The sequence below is a fragment of the Prionailurus bengalensis genome, chromosome D3 (genome assembly GCF_016509475.1).
Source record: "Prionailurus bengalensis isolate Pbe53 chromosome D3, Fcat_Pben_1.1_paternal_pri, whole genome shotgun sequence".
NCBI lineage: Eukaryota > Metazoa > Chordata > Mammalia > Carnivora > Felidae > Prionailurus > Prionailurus bengalensis.
The window spans coordinates 32,841,105-32,861,926 of NC_057356.1; the positions used below are offsets into that span (position 1 = coordinate 32,841,105).

Sequence of the window (20,822 nt, forward strand, 5' to 3'; positions counted from 1 at the left end):
GAGGTGTGAGAGCCTGCTTAGTATTACTGAATCTACTCCAAGTGGGAGACTCATGGCCTTTTCTAGTTATCTTTGAGGCCATGCTTAGGGCCACCAATTGTGCCTCCTGGATTATCACTTATTCATGAGTCCAGCCAGACGTTTCCAATTATTGGCTACTTGGTTCTGAGCCCAGAGACTTCCCTTGTCAGCCATCGTTTTTAGAAGGCTGCAAACATTCTTCACTCTTCTCAATAAACTTGACCTAGTTTTCCCAATAGGCATTTGACCAACACCTGAGCAAGTATAACTGATTAGGAAGTGAATGGAAGGGAATGGACCCCTACCTTCTGTCTCTGGAGCTCTAGTTCCCCAATTGCTTCAGACATCCTTTTCATGGGGAGTGGTGGGGACAAAACTTTGGAGCCAGCGTGGCTGGAAGAATGGCAGAACCAGCCTTTATTGAGCATCTTCTATACATTATCATGATGCCTTAGATATAGACGTACCTGGCAAGGCTCAACTCCAGGGCAGAAAGGGAAGGGAGTATCTTCTGACCTGGCTGAGGTTGAAATCATCTGAAAAGGTTTAGACCCTGGCCTTCTAAGTCAGAGTCCTAGGGAGTCCAGAAGTCTGTATTTTTTTAAATTAATTTTTTAATGCTTACCTGTTTTTGAGAGAGAGAGAGAGAGAGCGAGGGTCAGGGAGAGACAGAGAGAGAGAGACACAGAATCCGAAGCAGTCTCCAGGCTCTGAGCTATCAGTACAGAGCCCAGCGTGGGGCTGGAACTCACAAGCTGAGAGATTGTGACCTGAGCTGAAGTTGGATGCCCAACCAACTGAGCCACCCAGGCATCCCCAGAAGTCTGTATTTTTTAAACAAGAGCTGGAGATGATTCTAAGCAGTTTAGGAGCTAAGGAGTTTTAGGAGCCTTTGGGTTAGATGTACTGTCCTTAAACACAGATCCATGACCAATACTTCAGAATCAGCTGGGTGCAGGAAAAAAAAAAAAAGGTATTTCTGGGCCCTAGATCTCTATGATCTGATGGTTTAGTCTTGTAGGCTTCTGAACTCTGGCTTTTCAAAGCTCTCTGTCGATTCTGATCATCAGAAAGATCTGAAAGCTGCTGGAACAGAGAGGACGGATGGAGAGTAGAAGTCTGGATGCCCAAGAAGGGGTGGCTGCGGTCAGCAAGAAGAAGTGTGGGGGCAGAGCCACAATACCGGCATAGCAGAGGCTTAGGGGACTGGACCAGACAGGTGTCTGCTCGACTCGGTGGCTTGAGTGAATGTCAGACTGTCTGAGGTCCTCAGCCTGAGACAGTATTAGTAACAAATATAAGGCAGGAAAGTTAAAGAGAGCTGAGGTGAAAATCATGATTTTGGTTGGGGGCATATTGAATCTGACATGCCAATGGATTATTAACGTAGAATCCCTCTACGTAGACTCCCTCTGAGTGGTTAAGAAATCCCTCTGTGGTTCGAAAAAGCAGAATGGATAGAAAAGAATTAAGACTATACGTCTAAAACTGCCTTCATGGTGGGGACATTGAATGTGGACAAGGGTGACATTCATCATTGATGGTGACATGCATCATCCATGAAGCCAACTTGGAAGAGAGAATCTTCAGAAGAAAAAGGGACCATAGGGAAGTAAACTTGGCATTACTTCCCGTAAGTAAAAGGGTGACTTTATATCTTGGGTGCATAGGGATCTGCAGAAGAAGTTCTGTCCCTGTTAGACGATGGCTTGTCTTGTCTATGACCTGGGACTTGGGTTACTTATGAGGAAGAGCTCATATAGTTGATCCTCCACTAAGAGCCAGGCTCTTTACATTCCTTCTGTGACCCTGAATGAAACTCATGGGCTGTTCTGAACTTCAGTGGTCACCTGTCAGTTAGGTTTGGAGACTGACCTCTTACTCAAGGCAACAATGCCATTAATCAGCCTAGAGCCTGATACCTCCTAAGTAATGGAAAGACATCTTTTAAAAATATAACCCAATATATATAAATAACTTATACAACTCTATACACACACACACACTCCTTACACAACCCAAGAAATAATCTGATTTAAAAATGGTCAGAACAGGGGCGCCTGGGTGGCTCAGTCGGTTAAGTGTCTGACTTCGGCTCAGGTCATGATCTCACAGTTTGTGAGTCTGAGCCCCACGTCGGGCTCTGTGCTGACAGCTCAGAGCCTGGAGCCTGCTTCAGCTTCTGTGCCTCCCTCTCTCTCTGCCCCTCCCCTGCTCATGCTCTGTCTCTCTCTGTCAAAAAAAGTAAACATTGAGAAAAAAAATAAAAATGGTCAGAACACCTGCACAGACATTTTTCCAAAGAAAACCTACAGATAGCCAACGGACACATGAAAAGATGCTCAAAATCACTCATCATCAAAGAAATGCAAATCAAACCCATGATGAGATATCACCTCTCCCCCGTGAGGATGGCTAGAATCAAAAAGCCAAGAAATAACAAGTGCTGGCGAGGATGTGGAGAAACAGGAACCCCTATGCACTGTTGGTGGGACTGTAAATTGATGTGGCCCCTGTGGAAAACAGTGTAGAGGTTCTTCAAAAAAATGAAAAACAATAATACCAAGTGATCCAGTACTGGATATTGACTCAATGAAAATGAAAACGAAAACACTAATTGGAGAATATTATGTTTGCTGTGGCGTCATTTACAAGAGCCAAGACGTGGATGCAGTCCAAGTGTCCATCCACGGACGGATGGATAAGGGGGACATGGTAAAGATATACAATGGAATATTACTCAGCCATAAAAACTACAGAGATCTTGCCATTTGTGACAACCGGGTAGGACCTAGAGGGTCTTATGCTAAGTGAAATAAGTCGGACAGAGGAAGACAAATACCGTATGATTTCACTTATATGTGGAATCTAAAAAACCAAACAAACCAAAAGCAGAAACAAATCCATAAAGACGGAGAACAAACTGATGGTAGCCAGAGAGGAGGGGGGAGGGGATGGGCAAAGTGGGTGAAGGGGTGTAGGAGACACAGGCTTCCGGTTATGGAATGAGTAAGTCACGGGAATAAAAGGCACAACGTAGAGAATATAGTCAATGGTATTGTAATAGTTTTGTGTGGTGACAGATGGGAGCCACACTCGTAGTGAACACGGCATAACTTGTCATCACCTTGCCGTACGCCTGACATTAATGTGACATTGTCTGTGGACTATGTGTCTATTAAAAAATATGTGTCTCATCAGCCAGGAATGAGGTGGGAATTCTTTGTAAGACAGCACAGATGTGCCAGTGAGTGTGAATCCTCACATGGGGAGGGTCCGTCCTCTGTCAGGGAACTGCCTGGAGGGCAGATCACGGGAGGCTCTCTTCTCCCTCTTCTCCTCCATTCTGGAAAACCTAAGCTCACTCTCTCAGCCTTTGGCCAATCCGTCTCCTCTCTCTCCCAAGTGGCACCTAAAGCCCGACCTAGCAGAGGGTGATGGCCACGTACATGGAAAGCCGGGAAGAACCGAGACGGGGCCACGGTGAGGTAGGCGTGAGCAAACTAGTAAGGATGAGAGGCTGCGGGAGGGGGCGAGGCGTGTGGAGGGCTGACCCGGGTGCTTAGAGGTGTTTGAGACCACACCCCTGCACCGAGCCCGAGGATATGGGAAATATACTAGGTGGCTTCTTCCCAGTCCACCCCCTCCACGTTTCTCTATACATTTCATTGCTTGATGTAATTCAACGACTAAATGCCCTTCCGGCATCCATGTGTTTGCTGACATGAGGCTGGGCTCCGACCCCCAAGCCCGACGAGCTCACTGAAATGAAGCTGCCAGGCTGTTCTAGAGCACTTTCTCATAACTAATCCTCGGGCTCTTTCCAGAATTCCTACTCTGGTGTCTCAGCTCTGGTCACCTGGCCTGGGCCTCACCCACATTGCTAGCGATCCCTGGCCATGCCACTCTTCCGTGGGCAGATGGAAACACCTAGGCATCTGACAGCCTCCTGGGTGAAGGTAGCCTTTCAGAAACACTTTCCCAGACCTCAGTGCAGGACAGAGGGCAGGAAAATAGGGGGCCCAGAGCTACCTAAATGACATCTGCAGTTTCCATTCCTCCCATGGCATCCTTACCTGAGACATTTAGCTTCAGTTCCTTCCTTTGGCAAAAGGTTTCAAACTAACGTTTTGCTGTAGCTCTAAATCTTTGCTTACCGTCCCCCGAGACGATGAGAACTTGTCCTGAGTCCTAAGCTCTGGGGTACATGGGTGCTGCAGCCAGGGTGGAAGGAGGGCGCAGCAGGTGCTTGGCTGGGGGCTGTGGCACTCAAGGGCTGGGGAGCTGTGTCCCCCACCCAGCACCTTCTATCCTCCTGGCTGGTATTACCCTCACTGCTGGAGAGAATGAGAATTAGAAATACGGATGGTGTGGAAATCAATGTTCAACAAAGACTTTGGGGAAAGTGTCCCTGCAACCTATTAAACAATTTCCCTAAAAGCTACCAATTTCCCTCACCCCGAAGGTGATTCTTGACACATTTGATGCATTGCTCTAGAACCGCAGAACAGCTTCATTCTATGGGCACCACGGAGTGCTGGTGACATATGCAGATAGCGGTGGCACTACGTCAGGTGCCTCGACATTCCGTCTGCATTTGCTCCCAGAACGGGCTGTCGAGAGGCTAACCTTGCATTCGTGTAGCTGCTCCATGAAGGGCTGCACAGTCCACCCCTCCCGTAGTCTGGATAATCAACTGCACGTGAGGAAGAGCCCTTGCGCAGGAGGCTGATTTTGGAGGTCCAGATAATTGCATGCCAAGGGGATGGTGGAAGCTGTTACCGCAGCTCAGGACTGATACCGCCTCTTTGTAACTAAATAGAAAGTAGACCCAATAACATTCCAGCCAGTAGTAATATGGGCGTGAAGAACAAATGGGAACCGAGAAGTTACTAATTGACCGGGAGGGAAAGAGGAGCATCTCTAATGCATTTTATGGCTGGAGCCGTCAACACTGCCAATCTCCACACTCTGTAAAGAGGGCAACCCCGGCTCCCTCCCAGCCGTGTCTCTCTGAGAGAGGGGACGGGGTGCCAATGTGGATTCCTCCCCAATATGGCAAATGCACTGAGCCAAAGGTAACCGCTCATTGGGATAGATCTCTCTCTGTTGAGTTAAGATCATGGCTGTGGATTTTGCTTCCCTGGTGCGGACTGACTGCCTTCTCAGCCAGTCTTGGATCAGCATGATTTTCCCCATCAGTTTCACTCAAGCTCCCCTGAGTTTCTGCTCTGGGTTTGCAGTACTCTTGGTGGTTCTGAGAACATGCTTTTGCCTTAGATAACTGGGGAGGCAGGACCTTTGATCATGATGGGTGAGTTCTGTGGGTCCTTTTTGATTTGGGGGCTCTTTAGAAAATGAAGCACCATCAGAAACCTGGTGTTGAATTGAATTGTTGTCTTTTAAACGGTTTTTTTTGAATTTATTTATTTTTGAGAGTGACAGAGGCAGCGTGAGCATGGGAGGAGCAGAGATAGAGGGAGACAGAGAGGATCCTAAGCAGGCTCCATGCTGCCAGTGAAGAGCCCGATGCGGGGCTGGAACTCATGAAACTGTGAGGTCATGATCTGAGCTGAGGTCAACAGATACTTAACCAACTGCTTAACCAACTGAGAGGAAGGCTGCGGCTATACAGTGGGGGAGGGAGGCAGACGCTGGTGCTCAGGGGTCCCGGGGGGACCAGACCGAACAGTAAAAGAGGTAAATGCGGCAGCTGGGACCAGAGCAAGGCTGGTAACGAGGACGCTGGGCCCCTATGGCCGAGGGTCTGGCTCACCCTGCCCGGCTCCCTGCCTCATTGGGACAGGGGCCAGATGAGGGTGAGGGGAACCTAGAACAGGTGGTGGAGGATAGATGCTGAGTATTATGTCTGGCTTCAAAACCAGCTGCGGCAGCAGGGGCCGGATCTCCTGCGTCTTACTCTTCCCTCATAAGGGAAGTAAGTCCTCACAATCTTCTTACAAGAAGCCAGCGGGTCTGAGTGGCCCAAGGATAGACAGTGATGGATACTGCAGTCTCCACGAATGCCCTCTGCACGCCCACACGCCCGTGCTCATGGGTCAAGGCTGTGCCCCTCCTTCCAGGGAGTAGGCTCCCGTCTCATCAAAGGTGAAACCCGCACAGGGAGTGGCGGTGGCAACAACTTCCTGTTCCAGCATCCAGTTGCCATGCCCTTGCCAGGGACGAGGCAGAACCACCCCAGATCTCAAGTGCCCTGAAGGGTTGGGTGACGTTCAGCTGCAGCTGCGTGACGGGGCAGCACGTCCCTCTGCTCAATCCTGCCTTCCTTGCTGACCAGTGTAACTCCCGGACCACTGCCCCAAACGTCCTTGGTCCAGGCTGTTCATTTCGGAGGCCGTCTCCAGAGAACCCAATCTAAGGTGGCAGGCCATTTTCACAAGGAGCGTCCGCCGGGCCGGGGCTTGGAACGTGGCTGGCTACAGTACGACGATCCCTTCATGTGTCAGATACGTGGGGCTGAGAGGGGACAGGGCCTGCTGGCCCGGGGGTTCCCTGCCCAACGGTGGCCTGGCCAGGCCTGCGGACCTCCTCGCTGTCTGCCATTTCCACTCTAGCACATGCCTCCCCGGAGGAAGCGCCTCCTTTCTACAATCCTTTATTTCTATCTTTTATATTTCCTTCTATACCCCCCCTCCCCCCACACATACAGGAAGCTTCTTCTTGAACCCTGGAAATTGCTCTCTTGAAGAGCATTACCATTCTGGTATAGTTTGACTTTCCACTTTCTTCTCGGGAGGATTTCCTACTTCTCCTCTTTCCTGAATGTGTCATAACTTGTTCTCTGGAAACTCCCTTGAGCTGCCCTGTTTTCAGAGAAAGAGTTCACAACCCGGAATACGCACAATGATTCTTCGTGTTGTTGGGAAATCCGAGTGTGGGCCACAGTTTGTGGTCTGAGTTTACTGCTACGACGGCTGGAGGAGCTGATTGCCACAGGGTGGGAAGTACGCTGGCTTTCCCGCCTGAAGAAAAATATGCACCTGTTCTCTAGAAGACACCGAACACCGTCTGATCTCTGTTTTTTTTTAAAGCTCCATATTCTCTTACCATGATTTTTTTAAACTCCTTGTACACAGTATTGAAAATAGTAATTTTTTCCTACTTCACGCAAAGGAGGCAGAATGAAGACTATTCTTGAAATGGCTTTGCAAGATGTGCTTTATTTTAAGTCAGTCCTGAACCCAGACTACATAGGATCATTTTTTTGGACATGTTCTAGTCCATTTAATGACTCCTCAGAAACTGTATTTTAATACAGAATGAAAACTACATTTCAATCATAAATTTTCATGCTACATTGTTATTTAATGATGAGGTTGTATTACCAATAATAATAATTTAAGAAAAGGCCGTTTTTTTTTTTATTTCCCCAAGCTCAATATACATATTTCTTCCATAACTATGAACTTAAAAAACCCGTCTCAGATGTAAAAATGTGAATTGGAATATGTAAACTCTTCGATATACCTGAAAAACAGGAAGGAAAATGTCACATACTGGAAAAAACCATTGCCTTAAATCATCGAAATGGGAAAAAGCGTGTTGAGGGATGGGGAAAAAGGTAGAAGGGCGTTCATGACCTCAGTTGGGAAGAGTTACAGAGTCAGAGATTTCCACACCCAGCTGGGCGCCATTTTCATCATTCTACCTGGAGCCTGTGTCTGAGGAGGAGCCGAACTCGGAAGCATAACAGCCACCACTGAAGCGAGTCATTTGCTGGGCCTCGACAAAACCGGTGTCCCCATTTTTGTTTTGCTGCTTTTTTTCTTTTTTCCTGAGAAGTCACTGGTGTTGAATGGAAAGATTTTTTTTTTTTTTTTTTTTACTAGTCTTCAGTTAAGATAAGGCAGTAAGAGTGTCACTAATGTTAACTTTTTGCTTAGAATGAGGCTCGTTCGTCCACTGGTATCTTCATGGGTCTTTGGCTCCCTCTCTTGTCCCCCCCCCCCCCCCCCCCCCCCCCCAGAAATCTCTTCAGGAGTTTCAGCCTCCTATTGCTGTTGCGTATTTTCGGGGCGTGCTGAGGCCCATCTGTTCTCCCCACAGCAGCTTCCTCGTTGGCAACAGGGTGCGGCCTACTGAACTAGAGCATCTCTTCAGGAAGTGTGCGGGCTCCGCCCAGAAAACCATGGGCAACTTTCCTTTTCCCTTCTTCTCTCCTGTTTCTCTGAGGGAGGAGACCCATAAATGATTCCTTTGCATCGTCAATCAGAATGCAAGACACTGTTGACTATATCATAAAACAAATAGCCCTGATTTTGGAGAAATGGAATTACAAATAACATTTTCAACAGCGCCTTCATTTACAAGGTAGCTTAGACTGCAGAAGGAAGTCAGCTCCTTTTGACCGCCTGTCAGAAGAGAAACCATTTCCATCCAACTAGAAATGCTTAGCTCTTATGAGGATATTGTGCTTTTTTTAAAATTCAAATGTTAATTTGATCTGCAGTCTGTGTCTTCAAGCATCAATTTGTTTTTTCTCTAGTCCATTTGATCATGGTTTCTGGTGAGCGGTACAGGAATATTAATTTGGCATAGAGATCTTCCTCGAGTTCCAGTTCCCCTGTCTCTCGAACTAAAAAAATATCTGTGCACAACTTCAGAATTCGGTCCACATTTGGAAGCTCTTCAAACATGATGGAGTGAGAAATCCCACTGAAGAATTCACGGACAAACTTCCCAATCACAAGGACAACCGAAGCATACAATCCCATGATACTGGGGAAAAAAAAAAAAAAAAAGGTAGCTAGAAATTGTATCTACCAGTTAAACACAGTTAATAGAACACGTCTAAAAGAAAAAAATAACAAAATTTCTCTAGAGTTTTTCCCTTTGGTGAAAACATTTACTCTGTTTATTAAAAAGGTAATTCAGGGGCACCTGGGTGGCTCAGTTGGGTAAGCAGCCGACTTCAGCTCAGGTCATGATCTCGCGGCCTGTGAGTTCAAGCCCTGCATAGGGCTCTGTGCTGACAGCTCAGAGCCTGGAGCCTGCTTCCGATTCTGTGTTTGCCTCTCTCTCTGCCCCTTCCCTGCTTGCTCTCTGGCTCTCTCTCTCTCTCAAAAATAATAAACATTAACAAAAAATTTTTTTAAAGGTAATTCATATTCCTTGTGTAAACACACTTTATACATTACAGTGCTTTAAGACTTGAAAAATAAAAGTGTCAAAAAAATCTCAATTCTGGAAACAACCAATGCTAGTAGTCTCATGCATGAACTTCAGGGGGTTTTACTGCAAATATTATATAAAGAAACCACATAATATACTTGATAGAAATGCAATTGTACTATATATACTTTTCTGCACCTAGCTATTTATTTTAATACTATAATTCTGCATAGACATTGACTTCTTAACAGACTTTCATGTCTTGTAGGGGATGCGTGTGTCTTAGAATATAAGCATCAGAACACGGTGAAATGATAGCATCAGACCATTTTGGACATTGGACCATGTCCAAAATTGTGATGCTTGACTGAGCATCTGCTGAGGTTAGAAGGCAATCTATATGGAAAAGAGATAACCCTACACCAATTTCTAAGTTTAAACATTGAATTACATCAAACGTAACAGGAAGGCGTGGAGTCAAGAAACCAGAACTATGACTTCTAGTCCTGTCCTTAATGGTGTTGTTCACCCAAGGCATTTTGACTTCTTTGGGACTCTGGTTCTTGAAGGGCCAATGATCTATGAATTTTAACACTGCAGCTGTTAAGTTCAAGAATTTTAGGAAGGTACAAAGCTTCCCATCAACTTTATATGACACAGAAGTAGGCTCTTGTGACTGCTAATTGAAATGCATCCTTACCCATAGCCAGCCAGGAACCCCAGACTGGGCGGGCTGACTTTGTCATTGAAGACCACCAGTTCCAAGGCCTGAGCGTGCTGATTGTATATTCTGTTTCCAGTCAGGTTGAGAACCCACCACTCACTGTTAGATTTAGTTGTATTGTCTCTGGACAAAATAATGGTGATATTCATGAAGTTATTTTCTGCAAGACGAGAAAAATGAAACCAAGTTAGCATAAGCATATTAAGATTCAATGCACACAAACAATTGTCAGATGGCAGAACCTGATTACCACTATCCGTAGCGTGTGATGCCAGGATGAGTAGGGCACATGTTAACAGTGTGAGTGGAGAAAGAAAAGTGGGCCGCAGGTGTGCATAAGACCCACGTGATATATACGTGATATATACGTGAGTATCACACGTGCTTAATATACATGAGTATATTTCTTTGCTAATAATTCCAAGCAACTAGTTAGACATTTAAAAACCCAGATCACTGACTCTTTATTGACTTGACTAATCCAATCATATTACTAGCATTTATTGAGTGTCTTCTGGGAGGAAGGCCCTCTGTTAGGTGATCAGGGGTTACAGAGTTGAATACAGCACAATTCCATATCTCAATGGGAACAGGCCATGTACATGAGCACAACTTATGGGCACGTGGCAACCACTATTAGACCTGTGCTGACAAGGAGAGAACAATTTTGGTTGGTAGGATCCATGAGGGCTTCCCAGATGACATGACTTCTGAGTTGAATTTTGCTGAGAACATCAGTAAAGTGGAGATGGAGAGCGAGAGGAGGTTATTTCTGCAAGGATTGATGGCCTGAAGCTCAGGAAAGTTCTGAAAACCCATGATGTGTGGTTAATGATTGCTTGTGTTGGAGCTTAGGGTGAATATGGAAGAACAGTAAAAGGGCCAGCAGAAAGCTTGGAGATCTCTGTGTAGGCCTTTCTAAGAAAATACCACCACTGCCAATGATAATATGGCCTCCACTGAGAATCATGGTGGTGGACTATAAACTCTGTGAGGGTGGGGGCGGTGGCTGCATTATTTCCTGCTAAATTCCTAGATCAAAGGAATCTAGGACAGTGTGTGGCAATGTAAGTTTATTGGATGGATGGATGGATGGATGGATGGAGAGTGAGGCAGGAGACTCATAAAGATAAAGAAACCCCTCCTCAAGAAGAATGTGAACCACTGAGAATGCTCAGGAAGAAAAAGAACCTTGGTTCTGAAGTCTAGAGAGTTCTGAAGGGGGACATCTGGCCCATGTTTGGATCTAGTTTGTCCACGTACTGGTTGTATAACCTTTGCTGAGTAATTCACACACTGGGCCTTGGTTCCCCCTTTGTAAACTGGTGACAACCACCAACGTATGCTAAATAGGCCTTATGGTAAAGATCAGAGAGAACTCAGTGAAGCTAATCAGAGAAGTTGTTGTGTCGGCAGGACCTGAGAACACCAAGACCTGTGGTGTGGGGAAGGGGGACTTCACAGGCTGAACCTCATGAGGAAGAAATGCACAGAGATGTGGGGGCCCCGCCCACCCTTGTCTTCGGAACCTCTATGCTGCCTCTACTTCTTGAGATCTCCTTGGGGGCGTCTACCTGTTTACCTACGCAATCCCCATCTTTCCAGCTAAACATGAACCATGGAGAACCTCGTCTCCAGTGCCTGGCATACTGCCTGGTGACAATGAGCAACCCATGCTGGCAAAGGAATGAATGTGACTTGGATATATACCGCATTGTCCTTCTACTTTTACCATCCATACCCATCTGTTCTGGTCCAGGCAACTGATGAAGTCAAACAATGCTTCATAATTAATGCTTAAGAATTCCATATCATCATCTTACTACCATCTCTGTTATTTGGGGTAAATACAGTCCCTAGAGACTACTGTTGATACTTAACGACCCTTGGGCTGAATCACACACATTTCCTGCTACCTTTTTATTGTACTTATCGTGGGGCCTTCATATTTAAATTTTTTTTTCAACGTTTATTTTATTTATTTTTGGGACAGAGAGAGACAGAGCATGAACGGGGGAGGGGCAGAGAGAGAGGGAGACACAGAATCGGAAACAGGCTCCAGGCTCCGAGCCATCAGCCCAGAGCCTGACGCGGGGCTCGAACTCACGGACCGCGAGATCGTGACCTGGCTGAAGTCGGACGCTTAACCGACTGCGCCACCCAGGCGCCCCGGGGCCTTCATATTTAATACTGCATGAGGCCATTTTCTGCCCAAGATATGGACGTTAATAGAAACAAGTAAACAGACTAAGGCACTAAATGTGGATTTAAGCCCATCAAGTTCTGTATCAATGAAAACAATGAAGAATATGGCTTCTGGTGACTGACTGATTCCTTCTGGTTGTGGAACGCAGCTGGGAGTCTCATGCTTCCTATAAGCTCTGTCTCACAGAGACAGAAAACTGGAAAGAAGCTCGAGAAAGGTTGAAAATGCAAACTGTAGAAGTTGAATAAAAGAAGGTTAAAAAAAAAGTTCTGAAATAATTCCTTCTCAGCCTTACCAGACAAAAGTTGCTTTATAGGTTTTGAATTCGAATCACTAGGTGCTTTCACGTAATATGGGTAGATCTTTTCTATAGTCCTGTATGTTAAAAAAAAAAAAGGAGGGGAAGCATAATTAAGTTTTAGTTGTTTTACCCACATAAAATTGATTTTTTTTGTTGCTACTTTGACCTCATATCAAACGATAATGGTGAATCTTTGTATATGTATACAATATGATGTCATCGCAATTTATGGGTTCCATTATAACTAGAATTCTCTGAAGCCAAAAAAATTTTACCTGTTTCTATTCGAATACTCAAGTAAACTCTGTACATGAGCAGTTTATGACTTGAAAACTGCTACAGAGATTTTCCATGACTGTGACTGTTTCTGAAACAAGGGACTGTCTTTCTTGCTAGGATCTAGGTCTGTACTCTCTCTCTCTCTAGATATATCTATAATCAAGTGGACGGCATGAATCTATCTAGTGACAAGACTGAGGCTTGAGGAGAGAACTAGTGGCCTGGACCTAACCCTCCCTCTGCCAAGGACAAGCTAAGTGACCTGAGCAGGTCGCTGTGTCTTTCTAGGCCTGCCTGTTCTCTCATGAAATAATGGGGGAGGAACTGACAGTCTTTGAGGTTCCTTCAACTTTAGTGATTAACAAAGGCTGTCGTAGGGAGCACGTCTGAGGACTGCATCATGGCGGCTTATATTCACTGCATTAAAGTGGGGCCAAGGCAGACTGGAGGTCAGAACTAGGCATTGGCTGGTGGACGTCTGGAATACTTCATTTAGTGGTTTTACACCAATAGCATTTTTTCTCCCTCCTGCTTAGAATCTAGACATCACAGCTTATATCTGTTTGAAGTGGAGTACTTATATGGCAGGAGAATATATTAAGATGTAGATCCCCCCCCCCCCCCGGCAAATTTCCTTTTACCCCTTATCTTCCCCTCATCTCCCATCCATTCAATGACCCCAGGCCAGGGGGTCATAGTAGAGGAGGGGTATCCCAGGGGCTTTTTCTGGCTTTTGGTGATTATGGTCAGATAAGAGCAAAGTTTGCTACCCAGGAACAAGGTCAGTACTCCCAGGGCTAGGTGGACAGAGTACCGGGGGAGGAAAACAGAGCTGCCTTAATGTAACACAATGAGGCCTCCAAGTAGAGATTGACTTGAGTTACTGAAGAAAGTTGCATTTCTGGTATACGTGAGTTTGCAGATGCAGATTTTGTACCAGACATACCCATCTATTAAAGCTAATTAACAGGAGCAATCACTTACACTGGTGTTCTTGAACTTTCCGTGTTGTTGCCGGCTATCATTTTAGCTATATGTTCTCGTGTGGTATTTTTAAGAGGAAAAGAAAGCTTATCGGTTGCAATTTCTGCCTTTGCACCCAAACTCATGTTTCTGTGAAGAGAAATAAAAAGGCTCAATGTCAGTGATTACTTGGAAGTCTAGAAGAGACGTTCAAAAATTCACTTGACTCTTCATTTTATTAATCTCACCAAGTCTTCCTTGGATCCACAACTGTCACCCCCAACCTTTTCTGTCCACCTCACCTTTACGTCCAGCTTCTTAGACAACCAAGTTAGTAAAGCCCGGGGAGGCCACAAACACCTTTAAAACAGATGGCAGGTGAGAGGGCAGAGTCTGTTGACTAGAAGAGAAACCGTCTTGATGCTCTGATAATGAGTTTCTGAAACACTTTTTTTTTTATTAATCTAGTGAGGTTAGTCTCCATGGTGACTAATAGAATCCCTGCTTTTAAAGAATGTTCCATCAAGAGTTGATCTTTAATATTGTTATTTATTATTATTATTATTATTTTGGTAGCTCTTCAAAGAAAAGGCTAGAAAGTGAATTTTGGCAGTACAGGATTTCATGTGAGGAATTTGGGATGTTCTAAAGGAGAAAATAAGATGAAAGAAAGAGTTCTTTCAATTCTGAACAGCCCCCTTTCAGATATTTCTTTACTGTTTCCTTGTAAGTTCACTTTAGATTGGAGAAGCCTTCTTCTGTACCTATCAGAATTCTTTCTTAGTTTTATCCTAGAAGCCAGGAACCATGAACCCAATGAACCTGTCACTTGACTGCTGGCATAGAATCCTGAATCACAAGACTATGACAAATACAAACAAACAAACACTAAGCCAACCAACTAGTGTATTGTGTTGAGGTTCCCCGATTGCTTCACTAACACATTGGGCTTCTGAATGCAAGAACTTTTCTTAAGACACGCTCATGAATGGATAAGGAAGATGTGGTGTGTGTGTGTGTGTGTGTGTGGAATATTACTCAGCGGTAAAAAGGAATGAAATCTTGTCATTTGCACAGACATGGATGGAGCTAGAGAGTATTATGTTAAGCAAAATAAGTCTGTCAGAGAAAGAAAAATACCATATGATTTCGCTCATGTGCAGGATTTAAGAAACAAAATAAGTGAGCAAAGGGGAAAAAAAGAGAGAGGCAAACCAGGAAAGGGACTCTTAGCCACAGAGAACAAACCGACGGTTACCAGAGGGGAGGTGGGTTGGGGGATGGGTGAAATAGGTGATGGGGATTAAGGAGGGCACTTGTGAGGTGCACCGGGTGTTGTATGGAAGTGAAGAATCCCTATGCTGTACAGCTGAAACTAATATTACACTGTGTGTTAACTGAGTTTAAATACAAACTTAACAGAGATCAACAAGTGCAGTAGTGGCCACGTGCTGGCCATGGGCTCAGGTTGGGTAAGAAGGAATCTCTCTCAGCTCTCCCATCTTGGGACTCCCAGGCTGCTCTCACATCTCCTGCTTCGAGAAAAGATCTGACAGGACCTCCCTACCTTGGAGGGATTCGAGTGAGAATTCGGGTTCCCGAGACTGCCAATTCCTTATTGCTAAGACCAAATGTCCACCTTTCAGGGAAATCTTACAACCGTCCAGACCATTTCATTTTATAAGTCATGACACTTTTTCTTTTTGCTTTACCTCTCTCTCTCTCTCATTCACAAAACTCACTGCCAGCCTCTCTTTAAAAACTGGAGTGAGTAGAAAAAAGGAAAACTAAGAAGTTCTTATTTTTGTCAGAGATTCCTAGGCAAACTGTTATTTAGTAAACACAGATGTTAGCTGTAGCATCGAGTGAATGTTCCCAAAGTGTAATGTCAGCTATACACCACATCCATCGACTTTTTCTTTACTTCTATCCACCCACCCCCACCCCGAGTTTAGATTGGGGGGAAAGGGGAAATTATGCATGGAAATACAGTAACTACCTCTGAATACTCCATGAAAAAACAACAGAGAAGCTACTATTGGGGTCCATGAGTTCGCTTATCATTTTCTGCTTACTGGGAGGGCTGATGGTCCACAAAGAATTTGAGTTTCCTTCCAGTTCTGCTACAGTTATGTCTTCTTTTTCATAATTTTCCAGAAATTGCATAGCACCCTGTATGCGCACAAATACACATGCATAAATAGATCATATATATGGGGATGTACAGATAAAAATTTTTCAAAAATGTTTATTTAGTTTTGAGAGAGAGACACAGTGCGAGCAGGGGAGGGGCAGAGAGAGAGGGAGGCAGAATCTGAAGCAGGCTCCAGGCTCTGAGCTGTCAGCACAGAGCCCGATGTGGGGCTCGAACCCACCAACCTTGAGATCATAACCTGAGCCGAAGTCGGACGCCCAATGGACTGAGCCACCCATGTGCCCCCTGTGGTGATGTACAAATAAAGTGATTACTGTTCTTTGTAACTGGCTACATGAAGGGGAATTCTTAGTAAGGAAGGGCAATTTTTACAGTGCATGGTCTTCATGCTCAATTGCACTATTCTGTTCCCCTCCCCACAGGGATGGGCAGCCCGAGTGCCACGGAGCAATCTTGGTGATGTTGCCGCACCAATACAGCTATGGGATCATCCCAACTCATCAATAAAGAAAAGACAAATGACTTGGTGTCCTTTTCCTCCCCATTAAGAAGGAAATGCATCAACTATTGGGGTGCTCCCTCTCACCACCCAGTCAAATTTAATCCACCCACAATATCCTGGTCCTGTCTTCACAGCTGCACATCCCTCAAGATTAGTTTTGGCAGTGTGCATTAGAGGCTGATAATTTTATAAAGGAGATAAGCATCTGTGTGCCTAATCATTTTCTTTAAATACAAAGTATTATTTGTAAAGCAGATTTTAATTCTGAAAGCTCGATTTATCACGTGATTAAAAGTTTGTAAGGTAGGGAAGAGAATACATCAGCCGCAACTTAACCACCAGGGCATCACCGCCGTGATATATGGCAGGAAATGTAGATTTCATTTGTTTTAATTTAAAAAGTAGGAATGTGTGTCCTTTTTCACTTAGGTTTTATCTTGAGAAATGTTCACGCCATGCAGAGTCTCTGCAATGACTATTTTGTATTATGAAAGACGCTGCTTGGAAAACATTCAGAAGACATAGCATGTAAATAAAATGAAAAGTGGTGGTCCCCTTCTCCCACGCCGACCGCCCTAGGGCAGCCGGTGCCTATCAAATTCACTTGATACATTTGCCATAACTTATTTAACCGGTCCCTAGTTATGAAGCCCTCAGTGGCTTCCAGCTTTTACTAATGCAGAGAATGCCAGCACAAGCAAGGCCTGCATAGAGCTTTTCCAACATTTTGAATGACTCCCTTGATATAGATTCTCAGATTAGACCTACCCATCAAAGGGGTCAGTATCTACTACAATTAAAAAAAAATTAAAAATATGAAAGAGGACCTACATCTGTTAAGCTTACATTAAAATGTCCCGAATTACAATTACGTTTATTAACACATATCCAATGATACGGACATAATGGCTCAGAGTATCAAAGGGGCCAGTGGCCTGAAATGCGCTGCGGACCCCTGGTAACCCCTGAAAAGTCCCTCCCACCACCACAGGCCATGACAGAGGAGTGAACAAAATGACAAGCAGTGAGCTCACCTTTCGTCTAGAAAGGTCTTCACAGAGATCTACTACATGCATTTACTTACAGTGTCCCTAGAAAAAGCTTTCATAAATTTATTAAACTTGGGCTGATCCATAACTTTCAACTGGCTTTGCTGTGCACTCATTGTGAAAATAGGCTGGAAAACAAAGAAACAAGGTGCCGTTAGCCCTCCAAGGCCCGTCTCTGCATCCTGGGTTCGAAGAACAATATTTCCGCCGTGTTATCGCCCCCCCCCCCCCCCCCGGGTACCCGAGGGCAGCTGGCCTCAGAGATCTCTTTTTGAAGTGATTACCCAACCAGAACAAAACGATTCTTTCACTGTCCTCGGTGCTTTACTTATCTCATACATCACGTCTTTGCTGACCAGCCGAAATGTAGGGAGGAATCTGGAGCACCAAAGCTAACTCCACATCCTGTGGCTGTTTATCGGGAAAGGCGCCGGCAGGTGAGTGAGCCCTGGGGGAGGTGCACAGCGGTTACCTGGTACCCTCCCAGGGTGATTGTGACCGAGACGTCCAGGGGCTGGTTGATGACCCCCGCCACAGATTTGATCAAGGACATGAAGAGAAGGGGAAACCAGACAATGCAGATGAGCAGAACGATGATCATGCCTCCCATGCCATACTTGACCACTTTCTTCTTCTTCTGCCCCCGGGGCTGCGGGTATCTCTGCAACAGAGGGGTCACACCGGGCTCAGGCTTCTGGCCCCGAGAAGCAGGCGGGGTCTGGGTCGGGGAGGAGGGGTGCGCGCTCTTGCCGCGGGACCCGACTGAGTCCTGATTCTGCTCAGTTCGCTCAGGTCACTCTAGGAAATTAAGTAGTGATGTGAAGCTCTAAGGAGCACCCAACACGTCCCCACGGCGGTGCCACGAGGGACCAATGGGACCCGAGGGACTTTCTCCTTAAAACTGTGTTGGTTTTGGCTGGTGATGAACCTATGGACTGATGGATCAAATACTGCTGAACAAAGCCTCTGCTTTCAAGGGATCATGCGGGAGAAAGACATTTTACTGCAAATTCCTGAATATTCCAAGCTGTGCCTATCAACCACCTGCTCTTGGTGGGTGGAAAAAAGATTTTCACTTCATTCATGACACACGTTGTCAGAAGGCAGTGTGGTTCAAGCCCTGCAATAAGATCTATACGATCAGAAGAGCCCTCTCTCTCGGCCGCCAGGACTCCACGCGGGTCCTCAGCGGGGGCTGTGCTGAACAGCAGGAAGTGGGGGTGGTGGCAGAAGTGTGCGTCACGTGAGGGACCTGCTCTCTCCTACAAAAGCAGTGCGTCTGGGAGGGATGGGATCACTTCCATCAGCTTTGTTAGGGACCCACCAAGCACGGCTCCTAAGCAAGGCGCAAGGAGCCAGCTTTGCTGTCCGGAATCAAAAGGGCTTCAGATATGCACGTGTAATCCTTGCTTAAATGTTGCTTCTCCGTGACCTTTTTGCCTTCCAGGGTCAGCCCCTGAAGCTGGGCTGCACACACAATATGGGGGTTACCCCCACTCCCCAGCCTGGCTGTGAGATTTATCCTGGGGGGCACAATCCCTCCGGAGGCAGCCATTCATTTCACTAGAGGTGAGGTAAGGAAAACTCATCCACATTCTGCCTGCAGGCGCTGAGCTCATGTGACAAGCGACCAACAAGGACAGAGGTCTGGGAGCCAGCACTGCTACAATGGCTCTATGGGCCCTGGCCGTCCGTGATTGCTGAAGTCAGGCCTGGAAGTATAGGGCGGGGGCTGGACGGGGGGGGCACGGGAGCCAATATGGGCAGCATTATGGATTCTGTGCTCAGGAGATAGTGCCTCTCAGTGGCTGTGCTCCGAGTTAGGGCACGATGTTCAGATCCAGCACTGTATTTCGGTATCTTTGCGCTGGAATTTGAGGCCACTGATTACAATTTTCTATTGCGAAAGAAAAACTGCAGTATTGGAGAATTTCAGATATATATTCACACACACACAGGCTTGCTTTTTCATCTTTTTCTCCGGGAGGCAAGTTGAGACAAGCGGCCTCTCATCCTCACGCAGGAGCGCTCAGGCATAAGGTGGCGAAGTGTTTTGTTGGTTCAAGACTTTTCTCCGCTAAGAACAGCCTGGGTCTCTTCTGACTGTAGTGGTGCCATATCGGTTCCTCTCCTGGAGGCCACCCTTTGAGGCTCACTGCTAAAATCCCCAGAACCTCCCCCTCCGCTCTCCCCCTTCTCCTGCTCAGCCCCGGGGCAGGACAGGGCCAGCACCTCTGGACCTCTCTCTAACTCTGAGGCTACTTCCCCCTTCACCTTTCAAAGGGACCGTCCCCTTCCTGTCCTGCACTGCCTGTCACCCCTTTCCTGGGTAAGTCAATGCTCTTCTGGGTCTCCCAGTTTGCATAACCTTCCAGGCTACATTTCCAATCAGCTTCCTAAAGTGTTTTGGGACGTGGCTGCCTGGAAACCATTGGAAACGAGGACTGGGACCGAGTGGCCTGCATTTGTGAGTGCTCCTATGCCAACACTCTGCCTTTTGGGAAATTGTTCTGGCTTCATAAAGTGTGTTCATAAAGCCCCTGGAACACAGCACATTCGACTTGGAAGAATCCCCAAGAAAATTACTTAATTTTTTTCTTTTAGCATTTATTTAATTTTGAGAGACAGAGTACGAGCAGGGGAGGGGAAGAGAGAGAGGGAGACACAGAATTTGAAGCAGGCTGCAGGCTCCGAGCCGTCGGCACAGAGCCCGACACGGGGCCCGAACTCACAAACCGCCAGATCATGACCTGAGCCGAAGTCGGACACTTAACCGAATGAGCCACCCAGGTGCCCCAAGAAAATTTACTTTTAAAAGCAGCTTCCTCTTCTGCTTTATACTGGACAAGAGACGGTCACTGGTAACGTTTCTGTCTCTGATGGGATGGAGTAAAAACGCGTACCAGATTCGCCTGGATTCCCCTGACACTGACGTCCCACACACCTAAGTTCCTTAGCAAATTGTACTACGTGTGATTTAAAAGGCTCTTATTCTGAAATAGCCAGCGACTGAGCATAAGATAGAAGTATATATTTAAGTAGAGGTGACGCATGTATCACCAAAGGTGATACATTGAGATGAGGCTTTTTGTTTCTTGAAGATAAAATGACAACAATAATCGTAAACCCTTTGTGGGGAGGAATGCTTCGTGTTCTAGGGCACAGCAAACCCTGTCCTTCACAAGGACGACGGGCAATGGCTGTGACTTCCTCACTATAGTATTAAGAAGGTTGTCGGGGCGCCTGGGTGGCTCAGTCAGTTAAGTGCCTGACTTCTGCTCAGGTCATGATCTCAGGGTTCCTGGGTTCCAGCCCCGTATTGGGCTCTGTGCGGACAGCTCGGAGCCTGGAGCCTGCTTCAGATTCTGTGTCTCCCTCTCTCTCTCTCTGCCCCTCCCCCGCTCACACTCTGGCTCTTCCTCTCTCTCAAAAATGAATAAACATTAAAAAAAAAAACTTGAAAAAAAAAAGATGGTTGTCACCTGTTGGC

At 46.1% G+C, this 20,822-nt stretch overlaps 1 protein-coding gene across 1 annotated transcript; it reads right to left on the bottom strand.

The window, feature by feature from the left end:
* Positions 1 to 7,182: 7,182 nt before the first annotated feature.
* On the bottom strand, positions 7,183 to 18,115 carry LOC122470547 (piezo-type mechanosensitive ion channel component 2-like). The gene is made up of 7 exons (XM_043558271.1): positions 17,805 to 18,115; positions 17,368 to 17,460; positions 15,626 to 15,798; positions 13,648 to 13,776; positions 12,379 to 12,458; positions 9,854 to 10,037; positions 7,183 to 8,760 (listed from the first exon to the last, which is right to left on the bottom strand). The coding sequence occupies exons 1-7, from the start codon at positions 17,940 to 17,942 to the stop codon at positions 8,508 to 8,510; spliced, it is 1,050 nt and encodes a 349-aa protein (XP_043414206.1). The 5' UTR covers positions 17,943 to 18,115; the 3' UTR covers positions 7,183 to 8,507.
* Positions 18,116 to 20,822: the final 2,707 nt, after the last annotated feature.

What these genes read in the sequence shown, in the direction of transcription:
- LOC122470547 (XM_043558271.1), bottom strand. Translation starts at nt 17,942, where the DNA reads ATGGGAGGCATGATCATCGTTCTGCTCATCTGCATTGTCTGGTTTCCC. An exon ending in TCACCCTGGGAGGGTACCAG is followed by an intron (nt 17,461 to 17,804) that starts GTAACCGCTGTG and finishes TTTGTTTTCCAG; the next exon opens with CCTATTTTCACAATGAGTGC. An exon ending in GAAAGTTCAAGAACACCAGT is followed by an intron (nt 12,459 to 13,647) that starts GTAAGTGATTGC and finishes TTTAACATACAG; the next exon opens with GACTATAGAAAAGATCTACC.